The sequence below is a fragment of the Patiria miniata genome, unplaced genomic scaffold (genome assembly GCF_015706575.1).
Source record: "Patiria miniata isolate m_02_andy unplaced genomic scaffold, ASM1570657v1 HiC_scaffold_27, whole genome shotgun sequence".
Taxonomy (NCBI): domain Eukaryota; kingdom Metazoa; phylum Echinodermata; class Asteroidea; order Valvatida; family Asterinidae; genus Patiria; species Patiria miniata.
Genome location: NW_024037066.1, coordinates 1,586,904 through 1,607,140, shown reverse-complemented (window position 1 = coordinate 1,607,140; position 20,237 = coordinate 1,586,904). Strand labels below are relative to the sequence as shown.

Sequence of the window (20,237 nt, the reverse complement as noted above, 5' to 3'; positions counted from 1 at the left end):
TGAAACTAGTCAAGCAAAAATAAAAGAGACCTACACATATGCACTGTACAGGGTGAGTCAAAAAGAAGTTGACCGGGATTGGTGATGTTTTTCAAAACAAACAAATGACACTCAAAAGTTCAGTAAAGCATATATTTAACAAGTACTCTCTCCTGCTTATTAGAAAAATAAAGAATGAAACAAATTGATCATTCCTAAGAGGAGTTATGTCTATTTTAATAAAGGTACTCATTTTGCAAGCTGTCCACGGAATACTTGAACAAACAAATGTAAAGTAAGCATTTTAGCTGTGTACATTAACATTCCATGGACAGCTGCAAACATGAGTGCTTTCAGTAAAACAGGCATTACTTCTCTTTAGGAATGATCAATTTGTTTCATTCTTTTTTTCAGATAAGCAAAAAAGAATGCTCGTTTAATATGTGCTTCACTGGGGTTTTCAATGTCATTTGTTTGTTTTGAAAAACATCACCAATCCCGGTCAACTTCTTTTTGACTCACCCTGTAGTAACAAACACCCTCAAAATATGCTTTCTGTGTATAATACAACAATTTATATATGGTGCTCTAAATCAAAAGTTTACAAGTAAGAACTAAGTAAATCCCTTCCGACATTCCTCATACAAATGCAATGTCCAGCTCTGCAGATTCATATAATCCAGCTAGTTATGATGATAAAATACGAATGTAGTCCCCTTTGAAGTTGCAATGTCCATTTACATTGTACCTACAGTTATTCAACATGCACTGCATTCTTTATGTAATATTGATTTTAAGTGAACAATTTTAAAACGTTATCTTGACCTTAAAAATCAGGCGTCGGGCATCATCAGATCGGAGGTCTGTTGATGTCAAGCATCTCGAGGCCAAGACGCTGATGCCGGGCGATGGGGGTAGCACACAGCTCTTCGCCTCCATCCTTGCATCTTAATCCTTGCAGCTGTAGGAGCCGGATTTAGAGCGAGAGCGGGAGCGGGATCGTGAAGGTGATCGCATCCTCTGCCGGGGTGACTTGGAGCCAGAACGAGAGCGACTGCGGCTGTTGCTCCTACGCTTGGCTGGGGAGTGGGAGTGAGACCGGCGAGGCGGGCTGCGGGAACGGCTCCTGGAGTGAGACGGGGACCGGCGCCGACGGTAGGGTGGTGACCTGCGTGGGGAGCGCCGGGGAGAGCGGCGAGGCGAGCGGGAACGAGATCTGCACAAGGAGAAAATCAAGAGAGTTGTAAAAGTCAAGGAATACTTTAACCCTCACTCCCTAGCATAATTTACTAGGAACCACACCCACTCTGGCCAATTCCAACACCCACGTGGGAAATCACACACACACACACTGTTGGACTTAGTTTCTGGAGGTCTGCCAAACCCAATGTAAAAGACCATCATTTAAGGGGTACTTTACCTATCCCAACAGATTTGAAGCTATAGTCCATCATTTGCAGCCATCCGAAAAGTAACTGGCGTAATTATTGTTGAAAAACAAACTTGGTTGAAAGATAGTGAGGGAACTAAACTCCCTGTGAAATTATTCCTTCTGGGAAGCTGTCATTTTGAAGTAATCAACGAAAGAAGGCATTTCCAACGGTGATTCTTAAGAAGGTTGTTATAATTCGTCGGATCAGTGCGCTATGTTGCGTATAGCTGCAATTCAAAACAATTCAAAACATGATTCAGTAACTTTCGATTTGAAATTGAGATCTTAGAATGCTGTTTTTCTCGGAATGTACAGCTGAAGCTTAGCTGAAACTTCATCAGGTTAGTTGTTCAGTATCCTTCATTAGATTTTGAACCCTTTTGTTGCTTCAAACGAACAAAATGCACAAATTACAAATGATGGACTATAGCTTTAAACAAAACCTGCTGTTGGGCTTTGATGGGTTGAGTTCGGTTAGGGTTAATCTTGTGAAGACACAAAACACTCAAAGCAATTCAGCCAATAGCATTCCAACACAGATGGAACCTTGAAGAGATGAAAATGTTACATCACGATGAAAACAAAAAATGAAAAGAAAAAAATGTCTTGACCAGATCGCGTCAGAGAACGTAATGACACGCACTGACTGTTTTTGTGAACAGGCATGGCTGATAGGTTAAAACGTCAAGATTGCCTCAACTCGCCTCCGGGTGACGTCTGTGGTATGGAGGTGGACCGTGTTTTAATCTTAAATTGGCCATTATGCAGGACCTACTGTACCTACAGTGCACGCCTGAGTATTGAAACCTTTGCAAACCTTCTGATTTGAAAATCAAAGGCATGTGCAAAAAGCACACCAAAAGGGCGCGTGCTTTTTCTAGGGTTGTGATTCTGTGGTCTAAGTTGGAACTGAACAATCTTGTACTTTTTATGATATTCATCTTGTCTTTGTTTTTTCTCTTCACCGACATACTTTTTTTAATTTTTTTTTACAAATTATTAAGTAAAATGTTGCCGTAAATGTGTGCCGAGGTGTGCGGTACAGTGGGATTCAGGCTTGCGATTATTCGCACTTCTCGAGAAGATTTTAGGCGTGTGATGGTGTGGGTTGCATAAGTACTGCATATAAAGTTTCAGCAAGAAATAGCGCCTATCGTTGAAATACCATTGAAATGACTTTTCTGAATCAGTATTTGTGGCATTTGGCTGTACCTTGCTGCAAAATTCTGCCTATTGCAAAAATAGTTTTTAGCAAAAATAATCCCAGCGCGAAGTGGTTAAGAACTTCAAAATTGGATCAGTATAGTGTGGCTCCACAAAATGCTATACACTTGTGGTAATAGACCCAACCTCGTTCCCCATGGGTACGATCGTGCTGCGCCATGTTGTTTCCCATCATGCCTCGTGCGATCATAACCCCTGGAATTGTGTAATTTAAATGTGTCAAAATATGGCACATTATAATTAGGCTGCAGTTTATCCGTTTTACGTGCCGACTCCATCTTTAAAGTCTTAAAAGTTGTGATTTTGAAGAATCAATCCTTTCAAACAAAACGTTTGGACGTTGCGTTATTTAGCAAAGATTTGTATTAAATGTACGTACCCCTTTTGTCCCTTTACAACCGAAGATACAGGGTTTTTTTTAGCGAAAAACGAGGCTGCCATAATCCATATCGTACAGGCATCGCGTCTTTTGAATAACAATTTTTTGTTCGTACGTTATGTTACGTGCAAAGCACGCGAGCGCATTATAGGCGCGCCCGGCGTGCAATCTTCTAAATGCGTGCGCAGTACGCTGTGAATAGCCAATCAGCATCATTTACGTCATCATCACGGCCAGGGGTTAATGTAAGGAGCGCGTACGCGCCCATGGAGTCGAGGCTGTAATAGACCTTTATCAGGGTACGCCATCTTGAAAATCAAAGGAAGGCATGTTACGCAAACAAACATGGCGGCGTCAATAGTGTGTGCAGTGCACCAGTGACTTTTGGAAAGTCACAGCAGACTGACACAATTACAAATGTATGGATAGCTCAAATTCCTAAAATCATCAATCAACACTCTAGGTAGGTCACATCTCATTGTATTTTGAAGAAGGGTGGAATAACTTTAATTATGTATATTATATGCCTCAATTTGATTTTCAAGATGGTTTACCCTGATTAAGGTCTACACATTCATTAGGCCATATTTTTGAATAACTAAGTGCACTGTTATGATGCCATTTTGGGTTAATATAAGGGACATGAATGCAAATGCTGTTAGGCGTTAAGTTAACGGGAATCTACAGTCGAACCCTGATAAGAAGAGCACTGTTAATACAACACCTGCTTATAACAAGCAAAATTGAAGGTCCCAAGTCTTTGTTTTCCTTCGTCTTCCATTACTGTTAATTCAATGTACCTGTTATAACAAGGGAATTTGTAAAGTCCCAAGGACTTTGTTCTAAAGGTGTTCGACTGTACATCATTTGCTTGTGCTGTAATTGATCAGAAATGGATGGATTTGGGGTTAGTAGGACTATTGTATTCTATTGCAAATACTGTCACCATGATTTGTTTTGTTCAAGTTTTGTATTCATCAATGCTGGAAACACCACCAACACAAATCGTGTTCGTATAGTCTGGTTACCTGACCCCCACTTCAGATGAAACAGGGATTATAGATGTCGGGGAATGGTAAGGTCAGGGAACCAGTCTATCTGGCTTGCACCCGCTCACAGATGCGTAACCAATTGCAAACAAAATGTGGACTAACTAAATTTGTGTAATTGGTTGCAGTATTTGGAAGAAAAAAATAATAATTCCAACGATGGTCAGCCGACCATCGTGTGAAAATGATATAAAAATTGAACCTTTCTTGAAAATGTCAGCATACCAAGTGCCTCGATGTTACTATTAAGTAGAGTATTCCATTGTCATAATTTAGTTGTTCTGCTTTTGGAAATTTGCAAATGTTGTATATTGCCTTTCAGGCTGGCCAAAGTTTCAACTTGATCTGTGTCTTTCAAAATCAAATATTCAAATATTTGGAATAAAACTGGAATAACCCAACACTAAACTGTTGAAAAATAACTGTCTCAATCCTCCGGGCAGTTCTGGAGGATTTTGTAGGATTAGGGCTGAATGGCCAAAAAAAGTTGCCTTATTTTGCAAATTGGAGGAATTTGCAGGATTGAGGTTACATGGCAAAAGTGCGTTGCTGATTTCGGAGGACACAGTGTTAAGTTCTTGGGCCGAACCTTGTGTTGCATAAATTTGGTCCTTGATTATACTTGAAATCCTCCGCACTGCTCCAGGATGTCACTGCATCTGCCTCAACATACCAACAGTCGCAGCCGGAGGATTTTGCAGTTTTGAGGCGGTGGTCACCCCTCTAAGGGCCACATTCAAGAAATAACGGAGGATTTTGCAGGATTGAGGATATGGTTTTTTTTAAATGGAGGCAGTTGGAGGATGGTGCAGGATTGAGGTTACATCCTAGCAAAAATGCATAGGGAGTTAGGGTTAATCCAAGTTTTACATAAGAGGAACCAAAAGTGTTGAATATCTGTGCCAAACTAAGCAATTGTCATTGCATGGGTTTGCAAGATTACTCAAAATTGAATTATTATTACCTGCCACGTCTTCCTCTGGAGTGTGATCGAGAACGCGACCTGGAATCCCTTGAAGAAAAAAGAAAATTACCAAGAAAGAAAAGACAAACAGAAAAGATATGTCAATATTAGTGTGATGTGACTGCGATCAGCCTCCTGGAACAGAGAACCAGTCTACATGGTCAGTCCTTACAAAATATGTCGGGGAAAATACACAGCTATAAAGTTGACCTACTTCGCTTTACTTACCTTCTAAAAAATAAACCTCTCTGCAACCATTAATCCAGAAGAAAAGACGACATCTCTTCATTACAAAGTAGGATGATAGTATACAAGTATTTTAATTTAACATTTGGTGTAAGAAAATTAATTAATATTTTTGAAGAAACTACAACCGGATTCTAGATGCTCTGTGGTGCAATCTGAGGCGATTCCAGGCCAGTTCCCCCGATTTTTTTAGCATTCAAAAATTACTTTTTCAACCTAAAGCAGACTTCTCTCAGATCAAATGACACCTTTTTGTAATTTTGAAAAAAAAAAAAGGATACAAATTACGGTTTTTGTATGCGATTTTATGGGTGGTGCCGGTGCCGTGCGATCGTCATCTTTATTTTCATGTTGCGTTTTGTCGTTGTCATCGTCATTTCCCCCCCAAATTTCCCTCCATTTATGACCTACCTGTATGTTCTTAATGTCGCCAACTAGTTTGGTAAGTCAAATAAATTAAAAGTGGATTTTGTTCTCTTAGGGAACCGGGCCCATACACGATCGCCATTTATAACTTTTGACAATCGGCATGATCGGAACACCATGTGCACGCGTGTTTTGCCCTCGAGCTCATTTGCCTCGTACTAGAACATCAATGCGTATTATATTGTGTACCGCGCGTGCAAGCACTGAGAAAAAGAAAGTCGGTTGGCTGCACGTAAGTTCTGCCGTACGTACTCCTGCTGGTGTGTGTGTGTACTAATACAGATATATATTTTTGCGGCGGGGTTGTCGCTACTTGAAGTATCGGCACACTCCGGAACTGGAGATTCAGTTGTCAGTGCAGTGTGTGTACATCGTGTACCTAATAAAGTCATACTACGTACAGTGCATGGGGAATCGCTGGTGTTTGGCCACGGCCGGTGTCACATGAAAATCCGACTCCTATGAAAATCGGACCCCTATTTCCCTATTATTGGTTGATCCCTCGAACGTGACAGGTCACTCTCCCGAAACGATCCTAAAAATAGCCTAGTGTCGTACTCACGCGTGCGCAGTACTACCAATGAGTCCACATTTCATGGAGTCGGATATTCACGCTACACCGGCCGTGCGTGTGATTGATTCAGTGAGATTTTAAGACAACCCCGATCGGGCTGGGATGACATCGAAATACATTGTCAATGTGTGGAAAAACAACTGAAATCAAGGATTGTAGTGGTTTTTATAGGCTGATGGATGTTTTTGCAAAAAGGGCACGACGGCCAAGGTAAATATGGGGCAAGGCAAAACTGGCCGCCGAAGACGGGGATTTTTTGTGGGGCACCTCGGCCAGTGAGAAGGCAACGACGGCACTGGCCGTCATTTCAAGCCCTGCAATTTACTGGGAAGCAAACGAAACATTTTATTATATTTATATAAGGCTATCTACAACTGAAGTTCATGGAATACAACATCCAACAAAAGTTAGCCTTAACCCTAACCCACCTCACTCCTCCAAAATCCTCCTGGCGGTTTTGGAGGATTCTAGAGGATTGAGGATGAATGGTGATTGAATCAAATGAGGATTCTGGAGGATTGAGGATGAATGGTGATTGAAGCACATGAGGATTTTGGAGGATTGAGGATGAATGGTGAATGAAGCACAAGAGGATTTTGGAGGATTGAGGATGAATGCATTTTGAGGCAGGACTGTCTGATGATTTTGAAGGATTTGGCGTTGGTTATCCTTCATTTAAACACGAGTGCAAAGTTTTGGGATGAGGAGGATTTTGGAGGATTGAGGATGAATGCATTTTGAGGCAGGACTGTCTGACAATTTTGAAAAATTTAGGCGGAGTTGAAAAATTTCGGAGGATTTTGGAGGATTGAGGATGGTTGTAAGCAACAAGGGCCTAGGGGGTTAGGGTTAACGCCGAAGTCTAGCGTTTAAAACATCCTTTAGTCAAAGACTATTAAAAACGATGCCAATGCCCGCTGCAAATTCCGCAAACGTATTTAACCATGGAGGAATAAGAACACCACGCACGTCGCCAGGCCTGCAGTCCAAAGCAGTACACGTGTGTACGTGTACGTATACGTACAGTACGTAGGTCGTGTAGCATTATTTTGCATGGAACAATGGTACATCTTGTTACCAGACGATCCCCGAATAATATGATGATAGAGGAGAACGGAATGGTCAGAACCAGACTAAACTGCATTGATCATAGAGCTAGAGAATAGTGAGTTATGATCCGCTCGCATCGCAAACTTAGACTAGGTTCAGCGGGAAGTCATTTAATTTTATTCGAAAATGAAGTGGTCATTCTTGTTTCTAAATTCTTTTAGTTGTAAATGTACACTGTAGAGTCAAAAATTTAAACCTGGCGGCAGGATTTAAAGCTTGGCGGGGACTTCTTAAACATGGCGGGCGCCGCAGAAAGCATGGCGGGGCGCCAGGTTTGTTCTACATGTTGGAGAACACTGGGGTAGGTAAGGAAATTTTTTTATTTTGTCGTTTTTGTTTCATCCCAAGTTGGTGCATTTTAGGGTTGGTGATTTTTTTGATTTTTTCTTTTAAATCAAAAAAAAATCGGATTTATTTGATTTAAATCAGATTTTTTTAATTTAAAATCAGATTGTTTTGATTTTTTAACTTTCAAAATATTGATATGTCTAAACATGTTTCTAAATCTCCCCATGCACCCTCACACGCATCACAAAGGAGTTTACAGGTTCCTATAATACCCATCATCCACAAAACTCAATAAATTGACAAATGCTTTAAAAATAAAATTGTATTGAATAAGTGATTTTAAAAATCACTTGATTTCTTCTACATGTAGTCTACCTCACTGTTTCAATGGTACATTTATACTGAAGACACTTTAACCCTAACCGCCCTGAATCCTCCAAAATCCTTTTTGCAAATTGGAGGAATTTGCAGGATTGAGGTTACATGGCAAAAGTGCGTTGCTGATTTCAGAGTACGCACTGTGTCAAGGTCTTGGGCCGGACCTTGTGTTGTTTATGCTCAGCCGTGCATAAATTTAGTCCTTGATTATACTTGACATCCTCCGCACTGCTCCAGTATGTCACTGTCTCTGCCTCAGCCTATTGACAGTCATACATTGTAGCTGGAGGATTTTGCAGGATTCAGGCAGTGGTCACCCCTCCATGGACCATATTCAAGAAATAGCGGAGGAATTTGCAGGACTGAGGCTATATGCTATTTTTCCATGAGGCCAATCGGAGGATTTTGCAGGATTGAGGCTACTTCCTAGCAAAAAGGCCTAGGGAGTTAGGGTTAAAGGTGTATTGCTTGATTGATACAGCTGAGATACGTTGTGTGTGGATATGAATGAAAACTTGATTTATGGTACCTGTACCTGTGCATGGTATACAAGAAAAATACGACAGTTCTCTGTGGGCATGTTCATTTCATAAAAATGCTTCTCATTTCAAAACCGGCGGCACTGATGGTCCAAGGTGGAGAACAGAAATCAGGCCTTGCACCTTTTCAAGGTTTTATACAAATCTCAATCTAAATTTGTAGGGAGAAACGTTAGGAATACGACTATCAATTGGGACTTTTAATACACCTTTTGATGGTTCATGTAAGCCTACACCAGCACAGTTGATTCACAATATTGCTGTAAACAGATCAAGGAATGATTAAAGCAAACGTGAGTGAGCTCTATTTAAAATTAAAAACTTTGAAGGAAAACTTTTAAACTCAGATCTTGACTTAATCAAAACAACGATTTTGTGTAATTATGCAAAACCTAAATTGAGTCGATGGTGATGAAGTATGGGTGTATGAATGTGTTAACGACATCTTACACTTTGTAATAAAGTGGAATCAGTTGTTTTAAATGATTAAAATGACCCTCAATCAATTGATTTTGCCAAAAATAAGATTTTTACAAAAAAGTGATTTAAATCAGTGATTTTTATAAAAAAAATCATTTGATTTAAATTTAGTGATTTAAATCAGTGATTTTAATCAACGTGATTTAAATCAGCCAACCCTGGTGCATTTGCATGTTCTTCAATGTCTGCGACTCATAAACTAACCCCCTATCAGGACTACCCTGCAAAATCCATGCTGAGTCCAACCAGAGTTTCCTGCTTAATCCACTGTGCCTTATTTTCAGTACATGTAGTCTGCTAGTTCCAACGGCGTCCAACTTGGCTATATAAATACAGTTCAGTTGCCTGCTGAATCCAACATTTTGCATTAAGAATGTACACAAGGGGTTTACTGCTCAATCCAACAGGCTCCATCGGGTATATATGACATAGTTGGATCCTGTTGGATTCAGCAGGGTTAGGGTTAACGATGTATATGTACATTTTTCCTGCAAAATGGCATAAAAACTTTGAGGCGGGTTATTTGGCCACAAAAACTCCAGGTAGGTCGGGTTACTGTAAACTCACAATTTTGTATGTTTGGCCTCATCATGGTCATTGGCACTCAAAATGCCAAATTGAGGGCGCACCGACCAGCTAGCAGGTGCCGCGCAAAGCACAGCATCTCGCTAGTGGGTACTAAAATTTCATTTTTTTAATAACAGAACTTAAAAAGGTATCTGGTCAACTTGACTGTTTGCCAAATCGACTCAAACCAACTGGACCATTTACCAACTGGACCATTTACCAACTGGACCATTTACCAACTGGACCATTTACCAACTGGACCATTTACCAACTGGACCATTTACCAACTGGACCATTTACCAACTGGACCATTTACCAACTGGACCATTTACCAACTGGACCATTTACCAACTGGACCATTTACCAACTGGACCATTTACCAACTCGACCATTTACCAACTGGACCATTTACCAACTCGACCATTTACCAACTCGACCATTTACCAACTCGACCATTTACCAACTCGACCATTTACCAACTCGACCATTTACCAACTCGACCATTTACCAACTCGACTGTTGTACCGACTCGACCATCCCTTGATCTCCATTATAAAGGAGATCAATCGTTGTGCCCTTGTATAGGTAATTGTTATCTTTAGGACCCCGTTCCTATAAGGTTCAAAGACTCACCAATACAGCTGACTAAATGACTCTTAAAAGTAACGGAATACATGTATTTCCTAACACATTTGATCAGCTGGTAGTGACACCTTCTTGAATATTGGCAGGTTTAAAGGGAAAATACAACATTTGCAAACATCAAAAAACGAAATGATCAAATTATCAGGAATTACCTTACTGAATTGTTAGGGACTGACAGTCTAAAGCATCCTTTAAAATTGTGGCTCCTGGTGTGCTGACATTTTCAAGAAAAACTGTATTTTTCCAACGCTGGTCGGCCGACCAGAGTTGGAGAAAACTGGCTTTTTCCAAAAACTGTTCTTAATTTTTCACATTTAGTTATTCTGACTTTTCTTTGCAATTGATCACACACCTGTGAAGGAGTACAAGCCTGCTAGACTGATTCTCTGACCTTACAATTCCCCAAACATGCCAAAATGTATTATTTGCTTTGTTTCATCTTAAGTGGGGTCAGGGAACCAGACTGCAAGAACATGATAGGTTTTCTTGGTTTTTCCAGCATGTACAAGCCCAAAACATGAAACAGTCAGTTTAACAATAGTTTATATAACATACTAATCCTCCAAATCCATTTATTTCTGAAAAGTGCAGCAAAAGCAAAAGTTGTACATTCCCTTTAATTTTGTGGAAAGAGGGCAGGGCTTTGATTTATGAGGAAAATAACGGGGTGAAAGACGACAATGACACCCAAAAAATAGGCTCCAAAAACGAGATGGTGACAGTGAAAGCTCGATGCAATGAAAGCTCGATGCTAATCGGCTGTTAAAAAAAAAAAAAAAAATTATTTTGTTTGTATCAGCCTATCAGCATCGGGCTTTCATTGTGTCAGGCTTTCACGCATGCTTTGAGAACTACAATGTGCACGTCTCATGTCCGACTGCAAAAAAAGGTAAAAAGTCACAAAGACACTTGGCCTCCGTAAAATCAAAAAAGGCAGTTTTTACAAAATATTGGGGGTAAATCAAAAGCTCCGTAAAATCAAAAAGGCAGTTTTTACAAAATATTGGGGGGGGGGGGTGTTTAAATACCCCCCCCCCCACACACAGCAACGCCTATGATGATCCAAATGTCAATTGTTCAAAAAACATTTAAGAGTTATGGATCAACCATGGCAACTTTTTGTAATTTCTTTAATGTTTGCACATTTTGTCGCTTCAGTAAAGAAAACAAATGGGGGGGAAAATGAGGAAAAACATGTCTGGTCATTAAATAATATAATCCACACGTGATTGATTCAATAATGTGTTTTTCTGTGTGTGATGTTACTTTTGCATGTTTGCACTTTTGCAGAGAGAAAGAAACAATTCACAAAAAAATATTAACGGTGCTAAGTTACTAATCTTACTTATAAACTCCCAGGCTTCCAAAACATTTTTGTGTTGGTGGTGGCTATTTTTCAAAGCACTACTGCAGCTCAAACTGATTTCCATCCACAGTGACACTTCATTACCAGTTGTTCCAACCATGCTCTTAAATTCCTTGATCAAAATCTCGCACTGCTGATGGGTCTCATCACGGCAACATTGACACCAATGTGTTTGCAAATTGCTAGCTCACGATCATCACTGCACTGCACACATTACATGTACAATACACACACATCCACATGTGATACAAACACGCGATGCAAACCCATTGAAAATAATAAATACTCCACTGCGCACACTGCATTGATGTCTATCAGGTTCTTGACCGCACTGCTTATTAGACTTGTCACCCGTCCATCCATTATCGTAAATTATATTCACCCGATGACTGTTTCATGCACTAACATGAGGTTTACCACTCGCATCACGGCTGCGGTATGGTACTGGAACAGCAACCGATAGTGCATAAAACAGTAATCGGGTGTTACGCTTCCCCGTGACGTCATGCGCCAACAGCCAGCGCAGCTGGCAAGAACGACTGGTACCAGCACGCTGTGCATGGTAATCGACCGCCATTCATTGTACACGCAGTTTGTTTGTGCACAAACCAATTGCAGTCCTCCCCATGCCTGCACGGTTATTCCTCCATTTGTCCTCCTTTTTTCACTGCAATTGTAGGCTGAATCTTCATCGTGGATCGTTTTTTACTTCGAGGACCTGTGTAATGGTTATTCCAGGCAAGGTTTGGGTGAGTTTGGTTGCCAACGCTGCTGGTTCGAGTGAAAAACTTCCTCCAGCCCTAAATGACAACCCAATGTCATGATAAAATTTAGGGCTGGGTAACTCCAGCTACGTCAGAGTGTGGAATTCTTTCCACACTATGAACTTAAAAGAAAGAGGGGTTTGTAAATTATACGCAATTACCAATCATGGAACAAGATCAGGACAAACATGACAAATATTTGACTTCCCGCAATTACCTTCTGCGCCGGTCCCATCCACCACTCCTGCCCCCTCCACCGCGGTCATAACGGCGTGGCCGTCGGTTGTAGTCCGTAGACGGCCGGCCATATCGCGCCATTTGCACCCTCAACTCCCTCCCGTCCATGGCGGCTCCGTCCATGTAGTCCATCGCATCTTCAGCGTCTCGCTTGTCGAAGAATCGGACGAACGCGAAGCCCCGGCTTTCCTTGGTGTAGCGATCGCGCGGGATGTACACGTCCCCCACGTCGCCATATTTCGAGAAGACTTTGTGCAGGTCCTCGGGCTTTGTGCGGTAAGTCAGATTGTCCACTTTCAGGGACGTCATTCCCTCTATTTCTGGAGGCCCGCCACCGCCGCTCCCGTGCGACATCTTTAGGTAGTAATCTGTGGCTGTCAAAAACGTAGCAAATGTCACAATACAGGATTTTTGGGTCAAGGAAACGAGCTACTTTCCTCAACACGTGCAGAGACTTTCAGATGCAAAATGCTGAATGAAAAAGACATGGCGTCGATCGGATGCACGGTAAGCATTCGCCTTTACAAAAGAAAGGCGGTCTGGTTGAAGGGTACCAGCGAACAAACAAGTAACTTTGGCGTGCGCACGCGCGCGTGCCCCGGGTATGGTATGGGCGGCCAATGAGACATCACCGTATAAACTTAATTAAAACGCACAAAAAACATCGGTCACCAAGAACAAAATCGAAAAGATAATATTTTGATATCGAACTTCTTTCCAAGATATTTGCAAATACAGTTATTTGCAATAAAATGTTGCAATATCCCAAATATTTGCAAAGACATTTGCAACAATATTTAATTGCGACATCACAAATATTTGCAAAGATGTTTGCGACGTACAATGTCTCTTCTGACTCATCGCAATTATCAAAAGAACCCGACCTGAAGCTGAAGGAACATCACACATTACACATATATTTGCAAAATGCACCTATTTTCGAATATGTTTACAAATATGTTTGAAAATATTTGCATTTTGCAAAGATATTTGTGATAAAAGTTATGAAATCACAAATATTTGCAAAGATATTTGCAATATATGATGTCCCTTCAGGGCCACCAAAGAGCCCCCTTTATGGGTACACGCCTGTAAATAGGTCAAAAATCCGTCCGCCGAGCTCTTGAATAAAAGTTATTCCCTCAAAATATTCTATATTAGAGAGTTTTGAGAGCCACAGAATTGGGGAATTGAAGAGATATGGTGATGAACCTTTGGTCCGGACTTGGGGCTTCCAATTCTGAGCATTTTGGATGATATTGGGCTCAAAAGTGGCGCTATTTTGCCATGTTGTGGAAGGATCGTTTTTCAAGATGGCTACTTTTCCGCTTTGGGGAAACTAGGGGTCGTCTTCTTCGGGTGAGAATATCTCAAAATGTCAATGGTCAACGCACCAAAAATGAACAAAAATGAAAGATGACACATTGATCATCATTTTTCAGTGCAGTTTGAATACCTGTAAGAATTCTGAGTATTTTTAAAAGAATTTTGAAGCCTGCGCATTTAGCACTAGTGTCTATGGGATTTTTTTGCAGGGTTGCACCCTTATAGCACAGACGCCTGCAATTAATTATTTGGACAACCGAAACAATGGGAGACTTTTTAGACGTTGGTGGCAGCAAACACACCGGTCCTTTTTTCCCCCTTTTTTTTCATTGTTTGCGTCATGTTGAGCATGCGAGCTTTAGCTTAAACATGAAAGGGTCGACCGTAGCGGTGAGTTTGCTGCCACCAACGTCTCAAAAGTCTCTCATTGAAGGCCACAAAACAAAATCCGAAGAAAAAAAGCCCACTGAAGATGGCAAGCATAAAAGTCAATGATGAGCATGCGCGCGCGCCTTTGCGAGACTTTTGAGACGTTCAATGGACGGTGGCAGCAAACACACCATTGTTTGCGTCATAATTTTTTTAATTGTCTCATAAACCTTCCATTGTCTCGCTTATGCATAAATTATCGCGCAGAGTAACATGACTCAACGTCACGCGAAACGTAAGCGTCAACATACAACACAACATTTCACGTATCGTGTTATGTGCGCCACAGCGGTATTTCCAGAGTGATATTTTTTGGTTGAGGACGTGAATTTCAGACATGTTCAACGGCATTAACCAGAGAATTTTCATGTCGGTTTCGATGTTTGGAGCCCCCACGCCGACAGTAGATTGGAACACACGGCCGAAACCAAAGAACAAGTCGGCCAAGTCCAAGGCGAGATCCGCGCGGGCCGAATTTGGCAGCGCGCCCGTGAAGAAAGGAAAGGGTGTTCGGAGTCTGATGGGCCGTCTCAACTGCTGCCTTCGGGAGCCCGAGGTGGAAACTGACTCCTTGGATGCCATGGAGAGGGGGGAGGCACTGGACGTGGTGGATGTTAAGTCGGTGGAAATCAAAACGAGGTGAGAATTTCGGAGGGATAAGCCCCCCCCCCCCCCCAGAAGATCCTACAGGCGGGGATCCCACACCGTATACCGTTTAGCGGGCATGCACTTGATCGCGAAGCAATCATCGTTTACTATACTACGAGCCTCGATCGCCCCGCCCCCTCCCCCGCCCCCTCCCCCCTTTTCCCGGCGTAGTAGAATAGTTAACGACGATCGTGAGCATCGGCTTTTCTTTACTAAACTTCATCAACAACAATGACCACTGAGTTAATGACAGTAAATTCCGTGACGTCAACAATGATCGGTTATTACCATAGACATTATGTCACCAGGCGCGCGCGTGATAAGCGGTCGTCATGCGTAGCGCGTATATAAGCAAGTGAAAACATGCATCTTGACACCATTTAGATGATACAAGCTATCAAATAAAAAACTGATGATGAACAGTGCAGACAAATTGGATAAAATAGGAAATGAACGATCAGACAATGGGAGCATTTATTAAATTAAAAGGACCGGATATATGGCTATAAACACTCAAGAAAACTGGTTTCACAAATTACATGCATTCAGTTCAGAAGATCGTTGAAGTGAAGATTATGAATCACACAATATACCTCATTAAATTAGAGTAATCAATATTATAACATGAAATCGAACCTGTCCATGAAATAGCCCAGTTAATTATATCAAGCTATTTCGGACGACACTATCACTAATGATACCAGTCAAGGAAATGACACAAGACAATCACTTAATTATTCACTATTGAGGGTGCATGATTTTATTTCACCTCTTTCACAATAAATTCTATCAGCACTATTATTTCCTATTTGGAAAAAGGACTAAGACGGGCGTCATACATTTCAAATCGGCTTCTGAAAAGCTACGTGTGGATTTACGTTTGCTTTCCACATTTGATATCTGGACAAGAGATTACACTAATGAACCCAACCTCTCTGAAATCTTTCAAAGATTGGCTTGAAAAGTCGTATATCTCAACTAGCTTAAAAGACCCATGATCGATGTATGAATTTCAACAAATTCTCCCAAATTAACAGAATTTCATACTAGGCTATCAGCTTCGGCCCAAAAATTCGACCACCGGTATCAAATGATCGTCATATCGATCATATTTGTAAAATTATCGCTAGGAATATTGGTGTTATTAATAAGATTAAATATTTCTTTCCCGGACCCGTTCTTGATTCTCTGTACAGTACCCTGGTTGTATCATACATTAATTATGGGATAATCGCATGGGGAGGTGCCGCTGGCAAATATTTAAACAGACTTCTCCTCTTGCAGAAACGGGCCCTTCGAATAATAAACTTCTCAGATTTTAATGCACATACAGATCCCCTGTTCTTAAAACATAAAACTTTAAAACTCGATGATATTTATCATTATCAGCTTGGGTCCCTCATGTACAAGGTCGCCAGTAACAATATACCTTCCTCCATTAAAAGTATTTTTTTTTCTCGGAATCTCGAAATTCATTCTTACTTTACTCTTCAAGCCTCTAATTTTCACATTCCATACACCCGTACTTCTTTTGCCCATAAAACGGTTAAACACGAGGGACCCATGCTTTGGAATTCAGTTCCTGATAAACTTAAAGCCGCTAAAAACATTTCGACCTTTAAACGTATTTACAAATCTATTTTGTTAGAAGCTTATAGCTGAGTCTCTGCAATGCAATTGTTCATTTAAATCCAGTCAGCGAGCCTACATTGTATATAGCCCATGCCTTTAGGTACTTGGCTGTTTCTGTTTGTTCACATCTGTAAGTTAAACTTAGCTTTTGTAAGTATCACTTGTTCGTTAATTGCATCTTTATATATTAATTAATTTATTTATTTATTTATTTATTTATTTCTATGATTAACTTTTGTTGGATTAATACTGTGGAAATAAATAAACCTGAACCTGAAACCTGAAAGCAGCAATGCTCATAGCTATTTTTGTAAGGTAGGCACATCTAGAGTTGGAAAATGTGTGATAGTTTGCAGTGTAAACGGTGGCATTTTTTGGGTGCTATCACTGAAAAAAAATCAAAATGGCCGCCAATATGCTATATTATCTGTGGTAACAAGCATGTTTTGGCAACCATTTTTTTTTATAAAGTGATAGCACCCAAAAAGCTGCCGACGCTGCAATGCTTTCACATGTTTTCCAACTACAGGGGTGAATACCTTGCCAAAAATCACAATGACCATTATTTCCTTTATTTTTGATACCAACCAAACCCGGAACCTCCAGGCTGATACAGTTTGTGGGTTATGTAGGCATCTCTGAGGACAAAGCACTGAGTAAAAAAAAAGGGAATTTAATGGAATAATAAAATCTACATGATTTTTTTTTCACACGAACAGCCCACAGCAGAGTGGTGGTTCCTCCAGCTGTCCAGCAACAACCCCAAGTCCGGGTGACGACCAGCAGAGCAGGCAATCCTCAACTCCCAGTACTGAGGACGGGAAGGCTAACGAGGGGAAAAGAAGACCCTCTGGGTTGGCCAAGAAGGGCGGACTTGGTGGTCCTTTCCGACGAGCCTGCGGATACCTCAGGGATTTTTGGAATAAGGGATCGAGAACACCCATGCCACCCGGCGGTCCCCCAGGCTTCTATGAGGTTGCAAATGGGTAAATTAGTCTCTCTGTGTGAATCTGTTTTACATGTTAAGTTTAGAAATAAAAGATGACAAAATGAATTGACATGAACATTCTTGCCCTCACATTATTCAAAAACATCTTGTTTCATCGTAGATCTTCAGGTGGCTCTCAACCTGAAAAGGTAGCCACAAATTCCAACGTGGACACCAACCATCTCACTTCAGGCATCCCTGGACCAACAAAACATCGTGGAAAGGGGACAACCAGGGGAGCGGGAAGCACCAAGGAGGGGGACAGGTGGAAGTCAGTAGAGGCCACGTATACAGGGAGGTACACTAGCAAGATTACGCCCTTGCTTGACACCTCCTCAACAAACACCTCTAGTTCCGGTGGCAGCATCCCACGCGGGGTTGATACAACATCTCTGGGCTCCAACCTATTGCCTGCTGGTGTGGACGCCCGCTCCGTAGCAGCCTGGGCCGTTACTGATTGGACAAGTCAAAGAAAGGAAAACCAGCCCGGTCAACAAGTCCAGTCCCAGCCCCTTGCCCAAGCTGCCCAGCCAAGCCAGCCTCCAACCGTCATCTGCCATGGGGCTGGCTTGGCTGAAGACACCGGACCGACGCCAGTAGAACGATTGAGCAACGTCAGAATTCACCAAGAAACAGGATACAGGAGGACTCAAAGGTAAACAACAGACGATATACATACGTGTACAGGATGTATTCATCCCTGGAAAGTTTTTAACAAATCTTCAAAGGAAAAAACTACGAATATGTTGATGCGTATGCATCAGCTCTTTAAATCTTCTTTTAATGGTAGTAAGAGAAAAAATAATCTTGAATGAAAACTAATTTTGCAGGATCATCCACGTCAAGTCATCATCCCCGAGCACCTCCGAGTCTTCCTAAGAGAGATCTCCGGCCGCCCTAATGGACCCTCATCAGTCCTGGCCCTGTGCCCTAGTCGCCACTCTGCATGCCAACCAAGAGTGGCGGCCCATGATGAGTGGTCCATGACCAACTTTTGGCGACCATACAGCTGGTTGTCTGTCAGACTACCATCCTAAAATCCTAAGAGAGATCTCCGGCCGCCCTAATGGACCCTCATCAGCCTGCCATGTGCACTAGCCGCCACTCTGCATGCCAACCAAGAGTGGCGGCCCATGATGAGTGGTCCATGACTTTTGGCGACTAGTTGGTTGTCTGTCAGACTACCATCCTAAAGAGCTCTCCTCCTGAAGACTTGGGAGCAGAAACACACTGTACACCAGCAGGGTGACATTCCTGCTCGACACCACCTCGACTCTAGTTCCGGTGGCAGCATCATATCTGGAGTTGATACAACACCTCTAGGCTCCAACCCTGTTGCCTGCAGGTGTGGACGCCCGTTCCGTAGCAGCCTGGGCCGTTACTGATTGGACGAGTCAAAGAAAGGAAAACCAGCCCGGTAAACAAGTTCAGTCCCAGCCCCCTGCCCAAGCTGCCCTGCCAAGCCAGCCTCCAAATGTCATCTATCATGGGGCTGGCAGTAACTGAAGACACCGGACCGACGCCAGTAGAACGATTGAGCAACATCAGAATTCACCAAGATACAGGATACAGGAGGACTAAAAGGTAAGCAAGAGACCTGGAATGTATTCATCCCTGAATGGCCCTCCGTAAATCCTGTGGTAGCATGATACAAAAAAGGATTCCTGGTAGTGGTAGTATTTTTTGAAAAAGAACAGGTGCATTGTGACATTTAACAACAAATTTTCCATGAAAACTCATTTTGCAGGATCATCAACGTCAAGCGACTCTCCCCAAGTACCTCCTTGTCTTCCTGAAGAGAGATCTCCGGCCGCCCTAGTGGACCCTCATCAGTCCTGTCTCTGTGCCCTACGTCGCCACTCTTCATGTCAACCAAGAGTGGCGGCCCATGATGAGTGGTCCATGACCGACTTTTGGCGGCCAGCCTAAAAGATCTCTCTCCTTCTGAAGACTCGGTGCAGAGACGCAGTCCACACGGGAAGGAGGGGGGGGGGAGGGGGAGGGGGAGGGGGTGTAACATCATCGCGCGACTTATTGTCGATGAAGGTGATCATCGTTCTACTGGGATATGGCAACTGAGGATCACTCCAAAGGTGAATGTCGCAAAATAGTTCAAATCGTGAAAAGTCTGATAAATATTCTTCCTCATCAGTTTGGCTCGGTAAACCCTTCAGTAATTACCAAAAAAAATAATAAGACAATAATTATTACAATGTAGTAGTTAGAAAGATTACAATGTAGTAGTTAGAAAGAATCGTGTACCTACATTGTAACATTTCCCTTTGTGACGTGGGATATAGGATGTCAACTGCACCAGAAGAATCACCATCACCAATACATCTAATCAATCTAATACACCTAAATAAGACATGATGACATCATGCTTTGTTTACATGTACACATTCATGCGGGGACGAGTGGCTCTCAACCCAACCTGGTTCCTATATGAAAGCGCACATGTAAACAAAGCATGACGTCATTATGTCTTAGGTCTATTGATCAGTGTGCTTCTCTTTATTCAAACGTCTGCTTATAATACAGTACGTCAGATTGGTGATGGGATTGTT

At 41.9% G+C, this 20,237-nt stretch overlaps 2 protein-coding genes across 3 annotated transcripts; one reads left to right on the top strand and one right to left on the bottom strand.

The window, feature by feature from the left end:
- Positions 1–618: 618 nt before the first annotated feature.
- LOC119734255 (serine/arginine-rich splicing factor 2-like) lies at positions 619–13,156 on the bottom strand. Of its 2 annotated transcripts, none has more exons than XM_038207633.1 (3): positions 12,628–13,156; positions 5,028–5,066; positions 619–1,195 (listed from the first exon to the last, which is right to left on the bottom strand). In XM_038207633.1, exons 1-3 carry the CDS (start codon positions 12,999–13,001, stop codon positions 928–930), a joined length of 681 nt encoding a protein of 226 aa, XP_038063561.1. In that variant the 5' UTR covers positions 13,002–13,156; the 3' UTR covers positions 619–927. The 2 variants fall into 2 exon arrangements, with proteins under 2 accessions (XP_038063561.1, XP_038063560.1); XM_038207632.1 differs by having other exon boundaries at positions 5,028–5,075; positions 12,628–13,154.
- A 1,206-nt stretch (positions 13,157–14,362) lies between these two features.
- On the top strand, positions 14,363–18,344 carry LOC119734347. Its single transcript, XM_038207805.1, has 3 exons — positions 14,363–15,041; positions 17,402–17,668; positions 17,792–18,344. The coding sequence occupies exons 1-3, from the start codon at positions 14,740–14,742 to the stop codon at positions 18,327–18,329; spliced, it is 1,107 nt and encodes a 368-aa protein (XP_038063733.1). The 5' UTR covers positions 14,363–14,739; the 3' UTR covers positions 18,330–18,344.
- The last annotated feature ends 1,893 nt before the right edge of the window (positions 18,345–20,237 follow it).